Below are 20,047 nucleotides of genomic sequence, written 5' to 3'. Positions count from 1 at the left end.
TCCTCGACCTGAAATTGAAATAGGCAATAAAGAAAATACAGACCAAGGAAATTTTGGAAATGGAAAATCTAGGTAAATGAACAGGAACTACTAATACAAGCATATAAACAAAATGCAAGTGATGGAAGAGGGAATTCCAGGGTGAAGATGCTTTAAAGGAAAGAGATTCATCTGTCAAAGAAAACATTAAAGCCAATAAAGTCATAAAAAAAAAAATGACCAGAAAATCTGGGATACAATGAAAAGACCAAACCTTAGAATAATAGAGATAGAAGAATGGCACCTCAAAGGCACAGAAAATATATTCAATAAAATCACAGAACAAAACTTTTCCAACCTAAAGAAGGAAATGCCCAAGAAGTTTACAGAACAGCAAATAGACTGGACCAAAGAAAAAAGGCCTCTTGACACATAACAATGAAAATGCAAAATATACATAATAAAGAAAAAATATTAAGAGTTACAAAGGAAAAAGGCCAAGTAACATGTAAAAGCAGAGCTATCAGAATAACAATGGAGTCTTTCAAAGCCAGAAGGCACTAGGATGACATTATGCACTCTCTAAGAGACTACAGATACCACCCCAAACTACTATGCCTAGCAGAGCTTTTAATCACCATAGATGGAGATAACCAGATATCCAGATTTAACAATACCTATCCATAAATCCAGTCCTACAGAAAGTACTAGAAGGAAAACTCCAATCCAAGGAGATTAGAGTTACCCAGGAAAGCACAGGCAATAGATAAGGAAAGCACAAGCAGTGCTTTGTCCTACCTGGTCCCGCGATTGGACACTACTTCCTAAATATAACACTATAAGACCCTCAGAAGGAGGAGTCTCCCAGTTTCAGTCGGTACCCCCAAGAACTCAATGTCCAGACCATTTACTGCAACACGCAGGAGGCTTTAATGAACAGGAAACCTTTGCACAAACGGGCTCCTCCAGCACGCAGGCTAGAGAGAAGCACCATCCCCCCCCCCCCCCCCCCCCCGCACAGGTGTTTTTAAAGGTTAAACCCACAAGCTTAGGGAGGGGGTGGGACCCTCTGTCCATTGAGTACATGACCCTTTGATGCCTGATGGTCTTGCTATTAGGGTCAACAGACCTTAGGGCCTCAGGGTGTGCTAATTAATCTTGTCTCAGCAAACTGAAGGTACAGTTATCTCTTTGTTTCTTATGGAACCTATTCACCACCTGCTGACTCACAAAAAAAGAGGGGCAGTGTGAATTCTTGGTATCTTGTTATCTCAGGGCCTTGTGAGGGGAAGTTAGCAAATTCCAAGGAACAAATATTGGTCTGGGTTAGCTTTCCAGATTAGTCTGTCCTTCATTTCAAGTGGGGGTGTTTCTTTAACTTTACTGCTATATAAGTAGCAGAGACACTGAAAGCAACAATCAATAAATGGATCTCCTGAAAATGAAAAGCTTCTGTATGCCAAAGGACACTATAAATAAGACAAAACAACAGCCTAAGATCTTCACTAACCCCATATCTGACAAAGGGGTGAACTCCAAAATATATAAAGAACTTAAGAAACTAAACATCAAAATACAATATAACCCAATTGAAAAATGGGGTACAAAAATACACAGAGAATGGCCAAAAGACATTTAAGGAAGTTTTCAACACCCTTAATCATCAGGGAAATGCAAAGCAAATGGCTGAAATAACATCTTATACCTTTCAGACTGGCAAAGATAAAAAAATCCTGAGGACAGCATATCTTTGAGAAGATGCTGAGTCAGGGGAACACTCCTTTACTCCTGGTGGGAGTGCAAACGTGTACATACACTTTGGAAATAAGTATAGCCATTTCACAGAAGATTGGGACTCAATCCACCTCAAGACCCAGTAATACTGCTTTTGGGCATATACCCAATTGATGCTCAATCATACCACAAGGGAACTTAACAATGTTTGCAGCAGCATTATTTGTAATAGCCAGAACCTACAAACAAAATAGATGTTCCTCAACCAAAGAATTGATCAGGAAAGTGTGGCACATTTTCCCAACAGAGTAAATTGTTTTTTTAAAAAAATGATGACCTAATGAAATTGGCAGGCAAATGGATGGAACTAGAAAGAAACCATCCTGAGTGAGGTAACCTAGACTCAGAAAGAAAGACATATGTGGTATGTATTCATTCATAAGTGGATATTAGGTATAAAGCAAAGAATAGCCTGACTATAATTCACAGCTCCAGAAAATCTAGATAACAGGGAGAACCCTAAGATAGAATCATGTGTCACCCTGGGAAGGGAAATTAGATGATATCTGTTGGATAAACTGGGAGCAGTGGAGGTGGTAATGAAGAGAGGAAGAGAGATGACAATATGAGGGAACTGGAAAGTAATAGTTGAGGTAGGGAAGGATCTCTATAATCAGATGGGTAAATACCCCTGCTATAATTATAGAGATTTCATTCAGTTACCAGTGGAAACAGAGGCAGAGATCCAGAACCAAGAACCAGGCAGAGCTCTGGGAATCCAGTTGGATAGAGGGAGGGGAATGAATGTATGTGCAAAAGAAGTCAATATAATATTGGAGAAATCTACAGAGACAGCTAAACCATGCTCATGGAAACTCATGAACTCTAGACTGACAGCCATAGACTCCATGGTAAGGAACTAGACATTTGATCCTCTCCAGGCAGAGAACTAGAGATAGTTGTGAAGCTTGAACTCTTTAAGGGGCCGCAGGCAGTAGAGACACAATGCAAAACTGGTACATGAGCTAGCTTGTTGAAGCCAATTCCCTATGGTGGGATGTCATGATCAGCCTCAATGAATGGGAAAGTGGCTTGCCCTTACCCTAACATATTGTGTCAGACTTTGTTGACTCCTCATGGAGTCCTTACATATGAGAAGGAGTGGGGTAGGAGTGGGATGAGGAAGGGAAGTATGGAGGGGTAGAGGAGGGAAGGAGAATTGTGTTTGGATTGTAAATTGAAATCTAAAAGAAATGAGAATAATATATTTTCCTTCTTTTGAACCAGTTGGGTTAGGTAAATCACCAAAACAATCAAAACTGCAGCAAATTAAATAGGGGCATTTGTATTTCAAATCTGATCTGAGGGGCAGAGTACTTATAGTAGGGAGTATATTCTCATTATAAATTGGAAAGGGATACATCTATTTCCAATTTGCCACAACTTTTATGTTCTTTTTTCCAGCTTGATTTGTGTTTGCAGAAGTATCAGAAGTCTTATCAGTGGCCACTGTCTCCGAGCTTTTGACTTGATAATTCACACTGGCATTTGTAGTTTAAGGGATGAAGGCGTGGCTATTTATCTATTTTTAAATTCATTTTATATTCCTACCAAAGTTCTCCATCCTACCATTCTTCCATCTCCCTTTCTCCATCACCTATCCACAGCTCCCAAGAGGTAAGGGCACCCAAGGGGAGTAGAAAAACTCTGTCACATTAAGTTGTGGCATGGAAAATCCCCTTCACAACTATTTTTTTTTTACTTATTTTTATAACCCATGATTAGTCTATCTACAAACTCTCACCAGAGAAACTTCATTTTGTCCCAGATAGTGATTATCACAGTAGCTCACAACTGATGAAACTGCAAACAACAGGAAACTGTGAAGTGCTTTACCCCATATGGTACATCTATAGCATACCGCTTACCCACAAGAATCAAGGATCATAAGAGAAAAGGGAGCAGATACGCAATAAGAGACAGATGGACTGAATGACTCTTATGAAGCAGTGTTTTCAGAACATGGCCACCAAATTGCACACAAAAGCTCACAGTAGCTATGTATCAATACACACGACCTCCACAAGATCAAGTTAGCCAAAATTTCACCAAAGACATGGAAGGACTTTCAATGTCCTGAGCCTATCATGGAGTGACTGATAACTGAAGGCTAGTACACATGAAAACATACTGGCACTTTTATGTGGATTTAGTGAGTTTAAAAAATAATCACATCTAGTTAGGAGAAAAGTTAGTAGTAGGGGATATAGGAAGAATTAGAGGGTAGTAAGTGATAGAGGAACTGATCAATATGCATTATATTCATATATAAAATTCTCAGGTAATATTTTTAGTCACTTATACATAAAACTTATAAAGAGATTTTTACACATTAGAAGAAAATATTTGGGCCAATGACCTCAGGAACAAACAAGGATAAAGGGAGAAACTCAACTCTCAAGGCAGAAATGTGAGCAGCTCTATATACTTCCACTCTCTCACTTTTTTTCCCCAGTGATAGAGTTGATACCATAGAAACTATTGTGAAGATGGGCTTACCAAAAAATGAAGACCTATATATGCATACAAAAATAACATCAATGCCCCAAAATTCTAGAAATGTGGGACACATATACTTGAACAAATCAAAGTAAAAATGGATCTACTTTATTGTCTTCATTAATTCCACACTTGCTCTTGGGGGGCAGATTAAGAAATAGGGGCTTGGTATAACTTAAGGAATAGCAAGTATCAGTTAAGCCCACAATTTGACAAGAGCTTCAGTACAGTTCATTGAGCCCTTTAAAAAGACAACAACATGAAAGTGTTCTCAACATACACAAAATCTGTCAGAACTTAGATGATGATTCCTACAAGTTCCGTAGAACATCTCAGAAGCTATTTGGATCAGGGAAAATAATATGATAACTTTTCTTTTAACCAAAAACATATTACAATTAGAAGCTGGCACATGATAATCAAAGACAGTAAGCTGCAAATTATTTTTAAAATATGAATCTTAAAAAGGATTCAGGGAGAATATGTAATGATAAATGACAAAATAAGAGGTATAATCCAGGTAGAGAATGAAAGGACTTTAAGTACTTTGCCTGGATGGTGGTGGTGACATAATTTACTTGAAAACCTTAAAACAAAGAATTTTTACCCAATTGACAATGTTAGGTTAATTCATATTTTATCTTGGAAATAGTACAAAGAGAAAAATAGCTGCAATTTACATAGGATATTATATAGACCATAAAAGTTTGCTTTGTTTATGGTGGAGACAGTACAGGTACACCTGTTGAACCAGATACTAATGAGCTTTGTCCCAGTAATGTATGACATGTGGAACTGAGGGTACTTGTCATCCTTAGCCCATTCTTCCATTGTAATTTTGAAATACCATTAATATTTATTTATCAATATGTATATAAATACCTTACATTTGTCAGTAAGATGATAAAAATGAATAAATGTATATGCTGAGTGAGCCAATGCATGAAAATAGGGGAAATTTTTAAGCTATCTAAAAGTAAGTAAATACAACTGAAAAAAAAAAATTTTCCTCAGCACATACACATTGCCCTTAGATGGTAGTCATGGTTTTTATCACTTAAAGTCACATAAAGTCACATGTAATTCTCTGACATTATATATTCAGTAAGTTTGCATAATTATATTGTAGTTATGCATACTACCCATATGCATGTTAACTATATATATACATATATATATATATATATATATATATATATATATATATATATATCCTACTTATTCACACACAGTCATCGAGAGGTCAAGAAAATGCATTTTGATTCACCTACCATAAGACAATATTCTAGAAAAGTTGGAGGAAAAATATAATGCCTGACCAAAAAATTGAAATATATCATTTTTATTTATCCAGCTGTTTGTCATTGGCCATGTAACATGTCTCATTGTGGAAGACATTTCTGCCAAGTATTGCAACCTGGTAAAAGGTTGGCTGACTTTAAGAATTTCATGCTTTGGTTTGTATTGAAAAAATGCATTATATACTTAAATTTCAAAGTCAGAAAAGAGTACAAGGATAAGTTTGTGAAAGAAAAGGATTTACTGACAAAAAATATACAATATTTTTTTAGAGTCTGAATTTTAATTTTTGAGAATAAAACTTATTATAAGCACTATTTAAGAATTTCCAATAGAGGGATACTCAGACATAAAGTGAGTAATGACTCATCTTCTATAGAATACATTTAGTTCAAAATTAACAGTATTGAGTCTTTTCTCCTTAAATTTGACTACAGATTCATGATTTTAAAATGGAATAAATTTGTTATGTAAATTATATTTTTCAAGAAAACTTCCCCAGGCTCAGAGTAAATATGTGAACATTCAGCAAATTTACACACATTTGAAGAAACATCTCCCAAAAGCTAAAATGTCAAAATGTAACATAAACTGTAAAAAAACTTGGCTTGCTGGAGGAAGTAGATTCCTTGAACATGCTGATTTTGATATACATCCATAAGAGGACAATGTAGCATATCTAGATACTAGTTAGTAAGCAATGGGTATCACAACGGATAATTTAAGGTTTTTACATGATGTTAGGTAAGACAGAATCTTAGTGAAGTATTCTTCACAATGGAGGTTTCTTATCCTGTCCAATACTATTTTTTTTTATATATCTATCATTCTAAAAAGCTATGATATTCTAGAGGAAAGCCTATCTGACTCGATAAGATCTAACTTTATAGAATTATATCCAACTAAGACCAATTTTACTGATTTTTCTTTTAATTTTTCATGACAGGGTTTCTCTTTATATTTTTGGAGACTGGCTTGAATCTTGCTGTGTAGATCAGGCTGACCCTGAACTCATAGAGGCCTGCCTCAGCCTCTGGAGAGCTGGGATTAAAGGCATGTGCCATCAATGCCCAGCTGATATTGTTTTACATTTATTATATGAATTAGGCTTGAAACTCAAGCCCTGATCACTGGTATGTTCTTACACGCACAGATTTTTGTCTGTGGCATTATTTAGAACTGGCCTGTATCGAATTATAGTAGTAAGAAGCAGTGTAACAATTTATGCTAGAGAGGATGTAGAGAAAGGAGAACACTACTTCACTGCTGGTGGGAGGGCAAACTTGTATAGCCATTTTGGAAATCAGTATGGTGGTTTATCAGGAAAATGTAAACCAGTCTATGTCAAGATCCAGAAATTCCACTCTAGGTCAAAAGATGCACATTCATACAACAAGGACATCTGTTCAAATATGTTCATCATAGCATTATTTGTAATAGGCAGAACTTAAAAGCCACCTAGATGCCCCTCAACTGAAGAATGGATAAAGAAAAGGTGGTATATTTACACAATGGAGTGTTACTCAGCAGGGGAAAAAACAAAAAAATAAAACAAAGCAAAAACAATGGAACCTTGAAATTCACAGGCAAATGGGTGGAACTAGAAGATAATCCAGTCACAAAAACACAAACACATCGTGTACTCACTCATATATGGATATCAGACATAATGCAAAGGATTACCAGCCTACAATCCACACTGCCAGAGAAGGTAGGAAACAAAGAGGATGCTAAAAGAGATATAAATTTTCCCACAGAGGAAAAGGAAAGGCACAAAAATCTCCTGAACAAATTGGGAGCATGGAGGGAGGGGCTAGGGAGTTAGGAGAAAGAGAAGGGGGGATAAAGGGTGGAGATATCAGGGACCAGGAAGATTGAGTTGGAGAAATCTGGCATTAGAAAAATGGGAACCAGTCTACCTCAGGATCCAGTAATTCCACTCTTAGGCATATACCCAAAAGTTGCACAAATACAACAAGGACGTCTGTTCAACTAAGTCCATGGCAGCATTATTTGTAATTATTTGTAATAACCAGAACCTAGAAGCAAACAAAATGTCCCTCAACTGAAGAATGGATGGAGAAAATGTGTTAAATTTACACAATTGAGTACTACTCAATAACAAAAAACAACAACAAAACAAAACAAACAAATAAAAAACCAGTGGAGTTTTGAGATTCGCAGGCAAATAGATGGAACTAACAGAAATCATCCTGAGTAAGGTAACATAGTAACGAAAAGACAAACATGGTATGTATTCACTCATAAATGGTTTTTAGACATAGAGCAAAGGGCCAACTTTAAAAGAGAAACATAGAGCTATCGATTTTTTGTTATAAAGTTTTAGAAATAGATCATCAGGCACAAACTCCGCTGGGAGATGAATACCATGAGCAGTGTCCAGATATGCTATATTGTAATGACTCCTCAGGATGTTACAGATTTTTCATAAATCAATCAACCAGAGTGAGATAAGTATAAGATGAGAAACAGTAAGACAGGATGAGGATGCCTTTTTTGTAGGCACAATCATGTGCATATGTGAAAATCAGTTCAAGACGTCCCATGTAACAATAGAAATTTAAGACCAGAGTAGAATTTGGATATATATATATGGAAGCTTGGGCTTGTATAAGCATAATGGCTCACTACTTTAAACTCCACTGCACAGGCTAGGGTCCAGGTTTTAATGAAATCTCTCAGGGTGTTTATAGACAAATATATCTCCATTTCCAAACAATAAAGTTCTGCTATCAAGTTCCTTTAAATATCTCCTAAGAGATAACAATATTTCATTTTCATTCTTAACCCAACTGCCTCTTGCCCCACCAAAGCACAGATAGTTCTAGCATGATGAGGAGGTTCACATTACTTGTTTGCTTCTCAAAATATAATGCATCAGTTTGTAACTGATATCAAAATGTAGCAAATACAGATTTAAATCACTCAGTATATGTCAGTATTCATGTTAAAATTTCTTCAGTGCATTATTGTGGAATAAGTGTGCTATTTTAAATGTAAAATGGAGTAAACTTAGAAATGACTGAAGACAACTATTATTTATTATATTGCTCTAGTTACAGGCATCTGTGCTGGAGCTGAATTCATCCTCAGCCTCAATCCAGAATACAAAGGTTAAGTACTGTTCAACTTATAACTGGCTATAGGATGAATGCAAAATGTGTACAAATGTTTATTAAATGTTTTGAAATTAATTAATAAAAATTAATATTAATAGTAGAAATAACCTTCAGCTACAAAATAGATTAACATCTTGTTTGTACAATACTTATATACTGAAACATTAGGAAATAGTAAGTCTAAAAATAACAGAAAATATGATGTAATTTGAAATTTTTAAAAATTTATTTTGTGTGTTTCTATATGTGTATATATGGTTCAGTCAGGGACTGAGCATAGCCAGAGCACATATGTGGAGGCCAAACGACAAATTTCTTGGAAAAGTGATATATCTCTCACAACCTCTCACAATCTCTCACAGGATCAAATGCTGGTCATCAGGCCTGTATGCAGGTATCTCTACCTACTGTGTCATATTTCTCGTCCTATGGTATGGATGTATGATGTGTTATCCATATATACATGTTTTAAATAGTTCCTAATTTCCCATGTATTTGCTCTATATTTAGACCTATTGATTTCTTACTTTCCTAAGGCATGGATAACCTCATTCAAATTTCCTGACCATGTATTAAAGAGAAAAAAAATCAAAGCAGATGCCAATCCATCCTTTCAATTTGGTTGAATATTCTCAATGTCATGCGGAATAATCACAGAGAACAAAAAGCTACCATAGAAAAATCAAGTCTTGTCAGTGAGATTATAACCAGAACTTTTATTTCTAATAATTAGTTGAGTAGTACTTTTCACTGAATAATATAATCTTGAAAAGAGTATCATGTTAAGTTTAAGGATTAAACTATACAAATTACATTCTAGTCAGTAATTTAAATTTGATAGTCATCTATAAAAATTGGACCAATATTTTATTTACTTTTGTATTCTTCCATTATGTTTTGACTTACCCCATGTTTTCTATAAACAGTTCAACCTTTGTATTTTCTTTCTTCTTACCCTATGCTTTCTGTAAACAGCTCATTAAATAGGTCATCTACTTCATTTTCTTCCACCTCAGCCTGTTATTTGTAAACAGCTTATCTAAGTTTGTTAAGACTCTCAGAACACAGGAAAACACTTGTCCATATACACTTTCTTCTAAGCTGTGTTCAATTTTTTTCACTCTCTGTTTTCAGCTCATAATAGCATACCAGTGCATGGAGATGTCCTTTGCAGTCATGAAGCACTCACCACAGTTGGCCTCATCTGAGGCATCTGCGCAGTCTGGGTCCTCATCACAAACCCACAGCTTGGAGATGCAATGCTTTGTAGTCTTGCATTGGAAATAGTCAGGAGAGCAGCTGTTTTCAGCTTAAGAAAAAAAATCTTTTAATGTGTAACATGCAGTACAAATGGATTTGCTATTTATTAAAAGCTATTAGACAAGTACTTGTGACATTCAAAGAAAACTTCTCTTTTCATTAATGAGGTATACTGAGCAGAGGAAACATAAGGTTTAATTCTTTTAATGTGTACCTAATGCCTCCCTCACTGGAAATAGAAAGAAAAACATATTTTTTTGATGATACATGACTAAAATAAGTGTTCTCAAATGAGTTATAGATTATATATTTGGAAATTGCTTTTTAAGATTGAGAATTCAGTTTCCCAAAATAACTTTCCAAATATTTTCAGAGCTCCTCATTTATTTTATAAGCCCAAATGACTAAATTTGGAAGATGATAAATTTGGAAGGATGTTAAAACGGTGTAAAGTTTAATAAAAATAATCCTCAGAAGTGTTGTTTTGGAGAGAGTGATAAAGGCTTTTTTCAGACAGGAAACTGCATCACTATCCTGGCCAATTTAGTGGACCCCCCAGCTAGAATGACCACTTTGGGAACTGATCCTAACTCTTCAGAAAATAGTTTCCTAATCAAATTTCTAGATGAATTCACATTTCTGACTGATAAAAGTTTTTGAGGACAAAATAAAACTCCAGCAAGATAGAAATATTCACAGGATATGTGTGTGTGTGTTTGTGTGTGTGTGTGTGTGTGTGTGTGTGTGTGCATGTGCGTGTGCATGAATGCATAATTATCTATCTCTTTCTCCTTGTGCAATAGAGTGTTTTGCCTTCTTTTAAATGTATTTGATATTTCTATGGAGATGAGAGTATAACAAAGTAATTTACTATTATTGTTTTAAGTAGATTTTAGTGTTTACTATGTAAAGCATCACTTATAACAAATTTTGTTTTTATTGCATACTTTTAAAGGTATTTCATAGGGGAAAATTCCTAATCAAAATGAAGCTGATTTCCTACAATTCATTAATCAATAGGCATAAAGCACCTATAGTTAATATGGGGGAAAGTTGATAAAAGGTAAGACACCATATAATCAACTGCTATGCTACTCTGATGTTTTGCTTTATAATGACTTGGATGAGCATCCTGTTCATGCCTACAACAATCTCCAGGGAGCTCTTGAAATAAAGATTATTCATATATTTTTATTTTTCTCACTGTTGTATGTAGAACTTCTTAAACAATGCACTGTAATCAACATAATTTAGTCATTTCTTGTACATATCTTTTCTATTGTTTCTCTATACTGTATGATTTTATGAAGATTAATTTTCATTCTAGTTTCATTTAGCATTCAAAAGTCCAAACAGACAGGACATTTTGTGTGACTTACGACAGTCCCTTTCATCTTCCTCATCACCGCAGTCATCTTGTCCATTACATCTGAGGTTTACTGGGATACATTTCTGGTTCTTGGTACACTTGAACTGACCTGGCAGGCAGACATGTGTGTCTAAGACAAAGAGAAGAAAATAATGTGACATGAGAACCAAGTCTTCATTGAAATGGGTGCAGTCATGAGCAATCAGGACTTAGATGTAAGTGCCCAAGTTAGGACTGTAAAGACTTACCACAGTTAAGTTCATCAGAGTTGTCTCCACAGTCATTCTCCCCATCACAGATGAAAGCAGGTAGTGCACAGAGTCCTGTTCCACACTGAAATCGGCCTGGCTGACATTTAAATTCAGCTGGGAGAGAAAGAATGCAGGTTTTCAAGATGGCAATATAATTCTCTGATGTCTTAAACAGAAATTTGCTGATTTTGTTATTAGTACTTTTCATTGACTATATCTTGAGCATAAAGGGAAATCCTCACATCTAAAGATCTATTAAAGTGTGCTGAACATATAAGTAATGGGTACCCAGATGGCCTCCAAATTTGCATTTTGTAAACTTTCTTACCAGAGAAGCACAATATTAACATGCAATCTATATAACTAAAAAAAATCACTTATGGATTGGGAATTAGCATCACCATTGGTTAAATGCTAATAAAAGGTTGAGGACCTGAGTCCAAATCCCAGAGTACATGTTAGCAGATGTGCATGGTGGCCAACACTTATAATCCTGGTGCTAGAGCAACAAACACAGGTTCATTCCTGAGGAACATGAGCCAGTCAGCCTACACTATTCACCAAGTTCCAGGATAAGAATCCCTGTCTCATCTAAGGAAGAAACTTATCATTGACCTCTGAACTTCCCATGCTCATATCAGTATACATGCATTCACACATAAACATACACACACACACACACACACACACACACACACACACTCAGAGAGAGAGAGAAGCACACACATACCAGGAGAACACTCAATAGTGATCTCACCTCAGTGCCAGACTGTTCCTAAATGTACTTGAATAAAGAGCTTTTATTTCCAATTTTAAAGAATTATTTCTTCTTTCTGCATTGATGCTTACAAAGTGCTTTAGGTTAATTGAAAACCTCCTACACCCATCACATTTAGAAAATGTTTTTACTATTAATTATATACAGTATTTTGGTATAGCAAATGATTTACATGACATTTACATTATTATAAATTGTAGCATTTTTCTCTTGACGTTTTAAACTTGACTCAGGAAACACAACTATATTCTTAATTACAATACTGCATAAATTTTTAAGTTATCTAGAATATAAATAATAATACATATTTTATTTCCATAAAAATAATTCATATTTTTGTTATGTAACTCCCCCAAGAAAAGTGATCCTGTGATTAAATGAATGCTTAAGAAAAAAATTGGGGAGTTCAAGAGATGGCTCAGAGTTTAAAGTTAGTGGTTTCTCCTACAGAGATCTTTGGTGTAGTATCAGCTGTCTTACAGCAGCTTGCAACCATCTCTAACTGCAGAGGATCCAGTGGCCAGTTTTGGCCATCACAAATACTGCATGCTTGTGGTATACAGATAGACACGCAGGGAAAATACCCTGAATATATCTTTAAAAGGGAGATTTAAAAAGGAAGAAACCTTAGAAAATACTGTGATGTTAATGTGTCTTTGGAATTATTTGAGTGCATTAAAATATCGTAGCAAATGTAATTTGAATTTACAGTGACAGAATTCCTGATCATTGTGTTCATACAAATAGTTTTCAAATGTGTGATACTTTGATCACACCAAATGTAATTTGAATTTGCACTAACATAGAATTCCTGATTGATGTCTCTAGAGATAGAACTGTTTAAGTTTTCAAGTGTGTTACTCTTGCATCAGGACTCCTTGCCTTCCTAGATGAGGTTACAGGCTCCAGCATATAGAGATGGTGGTGATGCAACTACTCAAACAAAACTAGGGCAGGGGAGACTCAGCAGGTAAGAGTATTGGCTGCCCTTGCAGAGGGGCTATAATAAGTTCCCAGCATCCACGTGGTGACTACCAACTCTTTGTAACTCCAGTTCTAGTAGATCAAATGCTCTCTTATGGTCTCCACAGGCACTGAGCACATGTTTTACACAGATATACATGAAAGAAAAATACTCATACATATAAAATTAAAAAATAAAGTATTTACAAAATTTCCAAACTCTTTACAGATTTATATATGCCACTTTGAAAGTACCATGGCTCTGAAAATGCTATGTCACTGGATATTTAAGGATCTAACCTACCAACTACAAGTAAACATTTATGTGATAATGATAACAAAATATTTGCAAATCACAATGAACTCCTGTTAAACATATGATGAAATGTTTCCATGAAGATGGATCAGAAACTGATCTCAAAAGCCTAGGTAACAAAAGAGTATCTAGACAAGGTCATGACACCAACTTAAACTGCTTTTGCAAAAATTGAAGCAATCAAGTAGAAGAGACAACCTATGAAAAATATTTCAAAATTATATATCCTAATCATGAGCTAATACACTAAATGCACAACAAAATCAACTCAACCATAAATCAACAAATTAGAAAATTTTAAGAATGGGCTAAATATTTAAAAGAAAAAGACATTACTAATTTAAAAGACAATAAATATTAAAACTACAATAGGATATCAGATCAAATCTATCAAAATATACAATATTTTTAAAGTCAAAGTTTGCTAAATATTGGCTAAATGTGGAGAAAGAATCTGTACACACTTGATAACAATATAAATTAGTACATAGCACAGGAACTTATGAGACATATCTTTAATAGAACTGACATGTTATGTGGTGGTTCTGACACATGTACAAGTACAAAGGAAATGAAGTCAGCATGTTGGAAATTTGTTGCCACCTTAGTGTTTGCTGCAGTGTTACTTATGGTGACCCAGTAAAGCATCACCTTATGTGTACATAGACAGATAAACAGGAATATGTCACAAATAAACACTGAACTGTCATTCATGATTATTTAAGGAAGAAATTTCAATTGTGACAATCTACATGAATAGACACAGCATTAATCACATCAATTTGTCCAGATATAAAAGGAGAAAATACTCTATCATGGAATTTGTATATAAAGCCTTAAAACAAAACAAAATAAAATTCATGACAGTAAAATGATAGCTACTAGAGACTAGGCAGTAGGAGATTGTAGAGATCTTGCCCCCAGGAAGTAAACATATAGGAATTTATATATACATAATTTTCAATCAAATATATATATATAATTATTAATTAAAATATAATATGCAAATACTGATGTTAAACAAGGATCAGTAATATATCATCTGTGTATTGTTCAAATGAACATAAACACTTGGCTACATGTATTCGGAAAGTATGCAACTGGGAGAAACTTATTAACTCTGTAGTTAACTCTTTACTCCAAGGGATTACAACATGAAATTTCAATGTTACAAATAGAATTGAGAAGGTATAAGTACTTCTGACTTTGCTGTAGGTCTTTATGGTGATGTTCCCTCAACAATGGTGGCTCTTGTCAGTAAAGGTCATCTTAATAGAACATTAACAAGCACATGCCATTCTTTTTAAAAATTCAAAGACAAATTGTAATTATTTTATTTGCTACAAAATGGAAAAACTTCTTTTATTATGGAGAAAATAATTTTCTTAGAACAAATCAGTCTTAGTAAGTGTTCATCATCACCCATACCATTCCTTCTTTTGATATTTCTTCTAATTCAAAACTTTAAAAAAAGAATAATTTGATCACAATTTTATACCTATTATCCACAAGTCCTTCTCTTCCTGCATTGTCTATTACAATGAAAATAAATTTGTCAACAATGTTTTAAAAAACAACAAAATTAGAAAGGAATGGCTTTTTTTTTTCCTCACCAAGTGGTAAGCTTATTGCTTTCCACATAAAAGAGTATCTGTGAAAAAACTTCAAGATTATGAGGTTCATAGTGGAAAGGAAGGCAAAATGCAATTCATTTAAGAAATAATCTGAAAATGTGAAATAACTTTGTAATTGGTGTTAGAATGTTCTTCGGAAGTAAATAACTGCCTTGCACTTTGATGGTACTCCCTCTTCAGTATAAGCATTAGGATCTTGAAATCAGTTGTCAAGGCCAACCAAGGCCAAATCATGGATCAATTGTCTGTGCCATGTCAGGCCAACTATGTAGTGAGACACTGAAGGAATTATCAGGATTGACTGCAAGCATCTTCAACTTGACTAGGAAGGATTAGAATGACCTATGGAGTGAACTATAACAGGTTTTCCAGGAAGGTTTCTGATTGGCTCTCATCACCAAAGTTAGCAATGATTGCTAACCTGGATGCTTTAACCACAGCTATTCTGGTCATGAGACATTTATAGTAGCTTCTAAGGCCAAATTGAATCAAGTTACCATGAATAAAAATTAGCATTAAAAAGTAGGACTTCTCAAGAATTTTCAAGATTTTTAAGACTGACAAAGAAGATAGAAGTTTCCATCCATTAGAAAGGGTTTTCAACATCTTGCTGATTTGTATTTAAAACTTGGTAAATACTTTCAGTGAAAAAAGCAACTAGTGTACTACTAACAAGTATAAAGAAAAGCTTTTGTTCAGAGAAAAAAAATTCAGTCATCAGAGACAAAACCAAGACATTGAAACCATTTTTCTTTACATTTTTATAAGAATTGTAAGTTAAAATTATTTATTGTTAGATATAGGAATGTATGAGAAATGCCTTAGTTTTAAGCCTATTTGCTTTCTTCAAGTCTAGAGTGTAAAGAACTCTAAAGTCTAAACCCAATATTCAGAATACTTACGACAGTCTTCAGGCTCATCAGATCCATCACCACAGTCATCCACAGTGTCACATTTCCACCAGAAAGGGATGCATTTATCAGTTTTGCATTGAAACTTAAAAAAAAAAAAGATGCAAGAATAATGTTCATAACCATAACACATGTGCAGTGGGTATTCATGAAGACCATGGTGTATCCCCTCCAACTCACACTGTAGTATGGACTTGCATGGTTTTCGAGCCTCCACAATGAGGATTGGATATACATTAATCATAATAGGTCACCTACCTAACTAAGCTGTTACAGAGGCTGCATGGCCTTAGAAGACTGAGACATCATTCTACTCCTACACAGTAGTTAATGTCTGTCAAATATTACATAAGGCTATTAGGAAAAGATATCAACATGATTTAGGTAAGTTTGAATTAATTAGAGAGAATTACATTTTCATAAGAATCTTGGAGACCTCAGTGAAAATTGTGCCAGATCTTATCCTTCAGATGGTATGGGCAAATTTGTTCCTTCTAGTTGTACACTCTCATTTATTCAGTGTCATGAATGTTCTTAACCCAAACTAACAAACAAAAAACTACCTATGATAAGAATTTGTTGCATCCCACATAAATATTGTTGGTACTTCTTCAAGATAATAGACATACAATTATTTTCAATTATTGGAATTATTTAAAAACATATATAGTAGAAGACAGTAGGCTCCAATATGCTCAGAATACAATTCTACCTTTATGAAAATTCCATACTAGAGCCTATTATTGGAGCAATTGATACATGCTGAATGTTTTAATGTGATTTGGGAAAGAACGGGAATTCACAGCAATATTTTAAAAGATGTAAAAATTGGGCTCCAATAGTCCCTTGGCTGATTTTATTAGTCTCTTTTATTCACTTATTGCTTTGATTTTATGTGAAGCAGGAACTGACTGAGAAGCTGGAAATAACCTTGAACTCATGCTAATTGTTTAAAGTGCTAGGATCACAGATATGACTAAAAAATAAAAATTAAAAAGAAACACAGAAGAAACTTGTATTATAAAATTTAATATTATTACTTAAAATTCTAGTTCCTTAAAGCTCCAGTGACAGATGTTATTTATTTTCAAATCCTTACATTTAAAATATCAAAGTCACCATGAGAAACATAAACTGGGCAGAATTAGCTCAGCCATATCATTTTGTATTAATAAGACAAGAGAAAATTGACTAAGAAAAACAACATGTTGTCATGGGTTCATGGCAGAATTGACTGACAGGCTATTTGGCATGTGAGTTATTAGAAGAGAAAAGCTTCTTCTGAATGAGGAAGGGGTCTGAGCTCATTTGAACCAGTAAGTTAGAACACAAAGCTATTTATTCATTTGCATTTGCTTTTGTTGTTGGTATTGTTTTGGGATACAGTATCATTTAGTACAGGATATCATCAAACTCTATGCATAATTGAGGATGACCTTGAACTTCTGTCCTCTATCCTCCACTTCCTGTATTTAAGATTATACGTATACATCTCTATTTCAGGTGTTTATGTGGCACTGGGAATTGTTTCATCCACAGGTAAATCAAACACTCTATTCACTGAGTACTCCATGCCCCAAAGTGATTTAGTGTCAGCTTTGCTATGTACAACTATGTACAGTGACTTAAAGGCTCAGTCAATTAGATCATTTGTACCACTGGGCAATGTGATAATATTTAATTTTACTAGGACTTAAATATAAAATATTTAATCTTATTAAGATTTAAATGTAAAATATTAATCTTACTAATATTTAATTATAAAAATTAAAGCAAATTTTCTGAACAGTGAATACACATATCTGAAGTAATTGACATTAAATCACTTAAAGTAAACAATTAATATATTAAATCACTTTTGTTGATCAAAGTATAAGCTTTGCTCTCCATTATTTTATTTATTTATCTTTACTTAATTTATTGGTTTGTTTGTTTTGAAGCAGGTTATTACTATGTGGTTCTAGCTGTCCTGTAACTTTACTACGTAGAGCAGGCTGGCCTTTAACTCAAATAAATCCACCTAGCTCTGACTCCAACATGCTGAATTTGAAGGCATGTCCTACTACACTCAGATTCTTCTTTATTTCTTTAAAGAGCTAATGTTAATTCAGATGTTGAAACCTTGGGTAAATACAATTCTATAAGTCATTTTCTTTCTGAAATGTCATGTATTAATTCTCATGCAAATGATTTGACATGGAAAAAATTAACATGTAAATATTGCTTTGGCTCAATAATCTTTAATAGACATAAGTATGAAATCCATTTGTTAGTTTAAAATGTGATTGCTTTAGTAAGAAAGCATTTATTGTTAACATATACTGAATACATCCATATACCATAAACCTGATTCTAGATAGAGTTACAAACTCCACATTAGTGGAGGAATAGAGATCATGACCCTTAGGGAAAAATGTATATTCAACCATCTTTCTGTAGTTTTTTTTCAGCCTGTTTTGTTTCTCATAAGTTACAAGAGGAGAAAAATAACTTTATAGGTAGTTGCCTCTTTGGGAAGATGAAGCTAAATCTGGAAGCAATTACCCTGAACATTAAATATTTTCTGTCATTACAGTATAACAAAGCATATTAGTAAGAGGATTCTGTGTCTTCTAAGTATCCTCAAAGTATTCCCAATTATGAGTTGGAAATTCTTAATACATACTTAAATTCATGAAACATATCTGATTTAAATAAATACCAACTGTTGGAATTATACATAATAAGAAATTCTGCTCTCATTTCAATCTAACAGTAGCATAAAAAGGTTTTGAGTTAAAGAAACAATGATAACATACACTTACATTATCTTTTAATTATAACCAACATACTATTAGGAGACTTCTTCCATTTCATGTATCAGCTTCATTTTTTATATTTAAATTTTGTTGCATTGAAAATAAAAACATAAAATCCAGTAACATTAAAAATAAAGATACAAAACAGCATCATCACACCCCTTCCTACCAGATGGTCATAGGGGCCAGGCTTGAGATGGAGCCAAGTAAGCCTGGAGCAATTGGAGATGCCCCCCCCACCACACCCTAGTTTGAAGTGGAAGCTGTCCACACTCTCCTCACTGGATCAGCAGCATAGTTGACTATAAAGAGGATTATGACTACAGTGTCATACAAGAAGATGAGCAAACTATTCAGGTAAGGAAATAATCAGGAATGTGAAAAAAAAATAATATACTACGAGAAGAAGGATGGGTAGGTGAAATAAATAGGGGATAGGTGTGTTCTCTGATATTTTCATCAAAGAAATGAAGTGAGATAGAGAATCCAAGGATGACACTTCGCCCATCAAATCGGAAGGGAGGCTGTGTAGTAAGTCTTGAAAAGCAGATGAGCACTTAGAACATCTAGCTCAAAGAATTCAGCTGCATCTACAACAGCAAAACATTTGGACAGCAGAGTCCTTTTAATGATATTTTACAAAATGAGGATGAGCTGGATATTCACGGCAGGCGACATTAGCTGAGTGGAATCCTGAACAGTAAGTTGGGATTCTTTTCCTCCAATAGTGAAAAAATTAGAGCTAACATGTTCTGAAAGGCATGGAACACAGAAACTGTTTGGCTGACCTTATCTAACCTTATAATCCCAGGAAATAGGAGGTTAATTGTCCTTGGATCATTTACATAGCCAAAGAAATCTAAGGTCTTGAATTTAGAGAAATTTTTATTTTTTATTACATTTTTCTTATTTAAAAGAATTTTAACATTACTTGCATTGTATCATATCCCCACCCTATCCCTCATTCTTCCATATCTTCTCTCCTTTGTACTCAACTAAATATAAGTTCTTTCTCAAAGAACAAATAAATAAGCAAATACAGTAAGGTCCCCAATC

At 34.4% G+C, this 20,047-nt stretch overlaps 1 protein-coding gene across 1 annotated transcript in view; it reads right to left on the bottom strand.

Annotated features, from left to right (window-relative positions):
• LOC127221902 (low-density lipoprotein receptor-related protein 1B) overlaps positions 1-20,047 on the bottom strand; it is a 249,227-nt gene that overhangs the window by 165,623 nt on the left and 63,557 nt on the right. Inside the window, exons 11-14 of the mRNA XM_051183854.1 lie at positions 16,185-16,278; positions 11,589-11,705; positions 11,351-11,470; positions 9,901-10,020 (exon numbers count right to left, since the gene is read on the bottom strand). Of these exons, the coding sequence (XP_051039811.1) occupies positions 9,901-10,020; positions 11,351-11,470; positions 11,589-11,705; positions 16,185-16,278 (451 nt within the window). The remainder of the gene's footprint in view (positions 1-9,900; positions 10,021-11,350; positions 11,471-11,588; positions 11,706-16,184; positions 16,279-20,047) is intronic.

Source organism: Phodopus roborovskii, unplaced genomic scaffold (genome assembly GCF_943737965.1).
Source record: "Phodopus roborovskii unplaced genomic scaffold, PHOROB, whole genome shotgun sequence".
Classification (NCBI taxonomy): Eukaryota; Metazoa; Chordata; class Mammalia; order Rodentia; family Cricetidae; genus Phodopus; species Phodopus roborovskii.
This window is presented reverse-complemented; position numbering and strand designations above follow the sequence as displayed.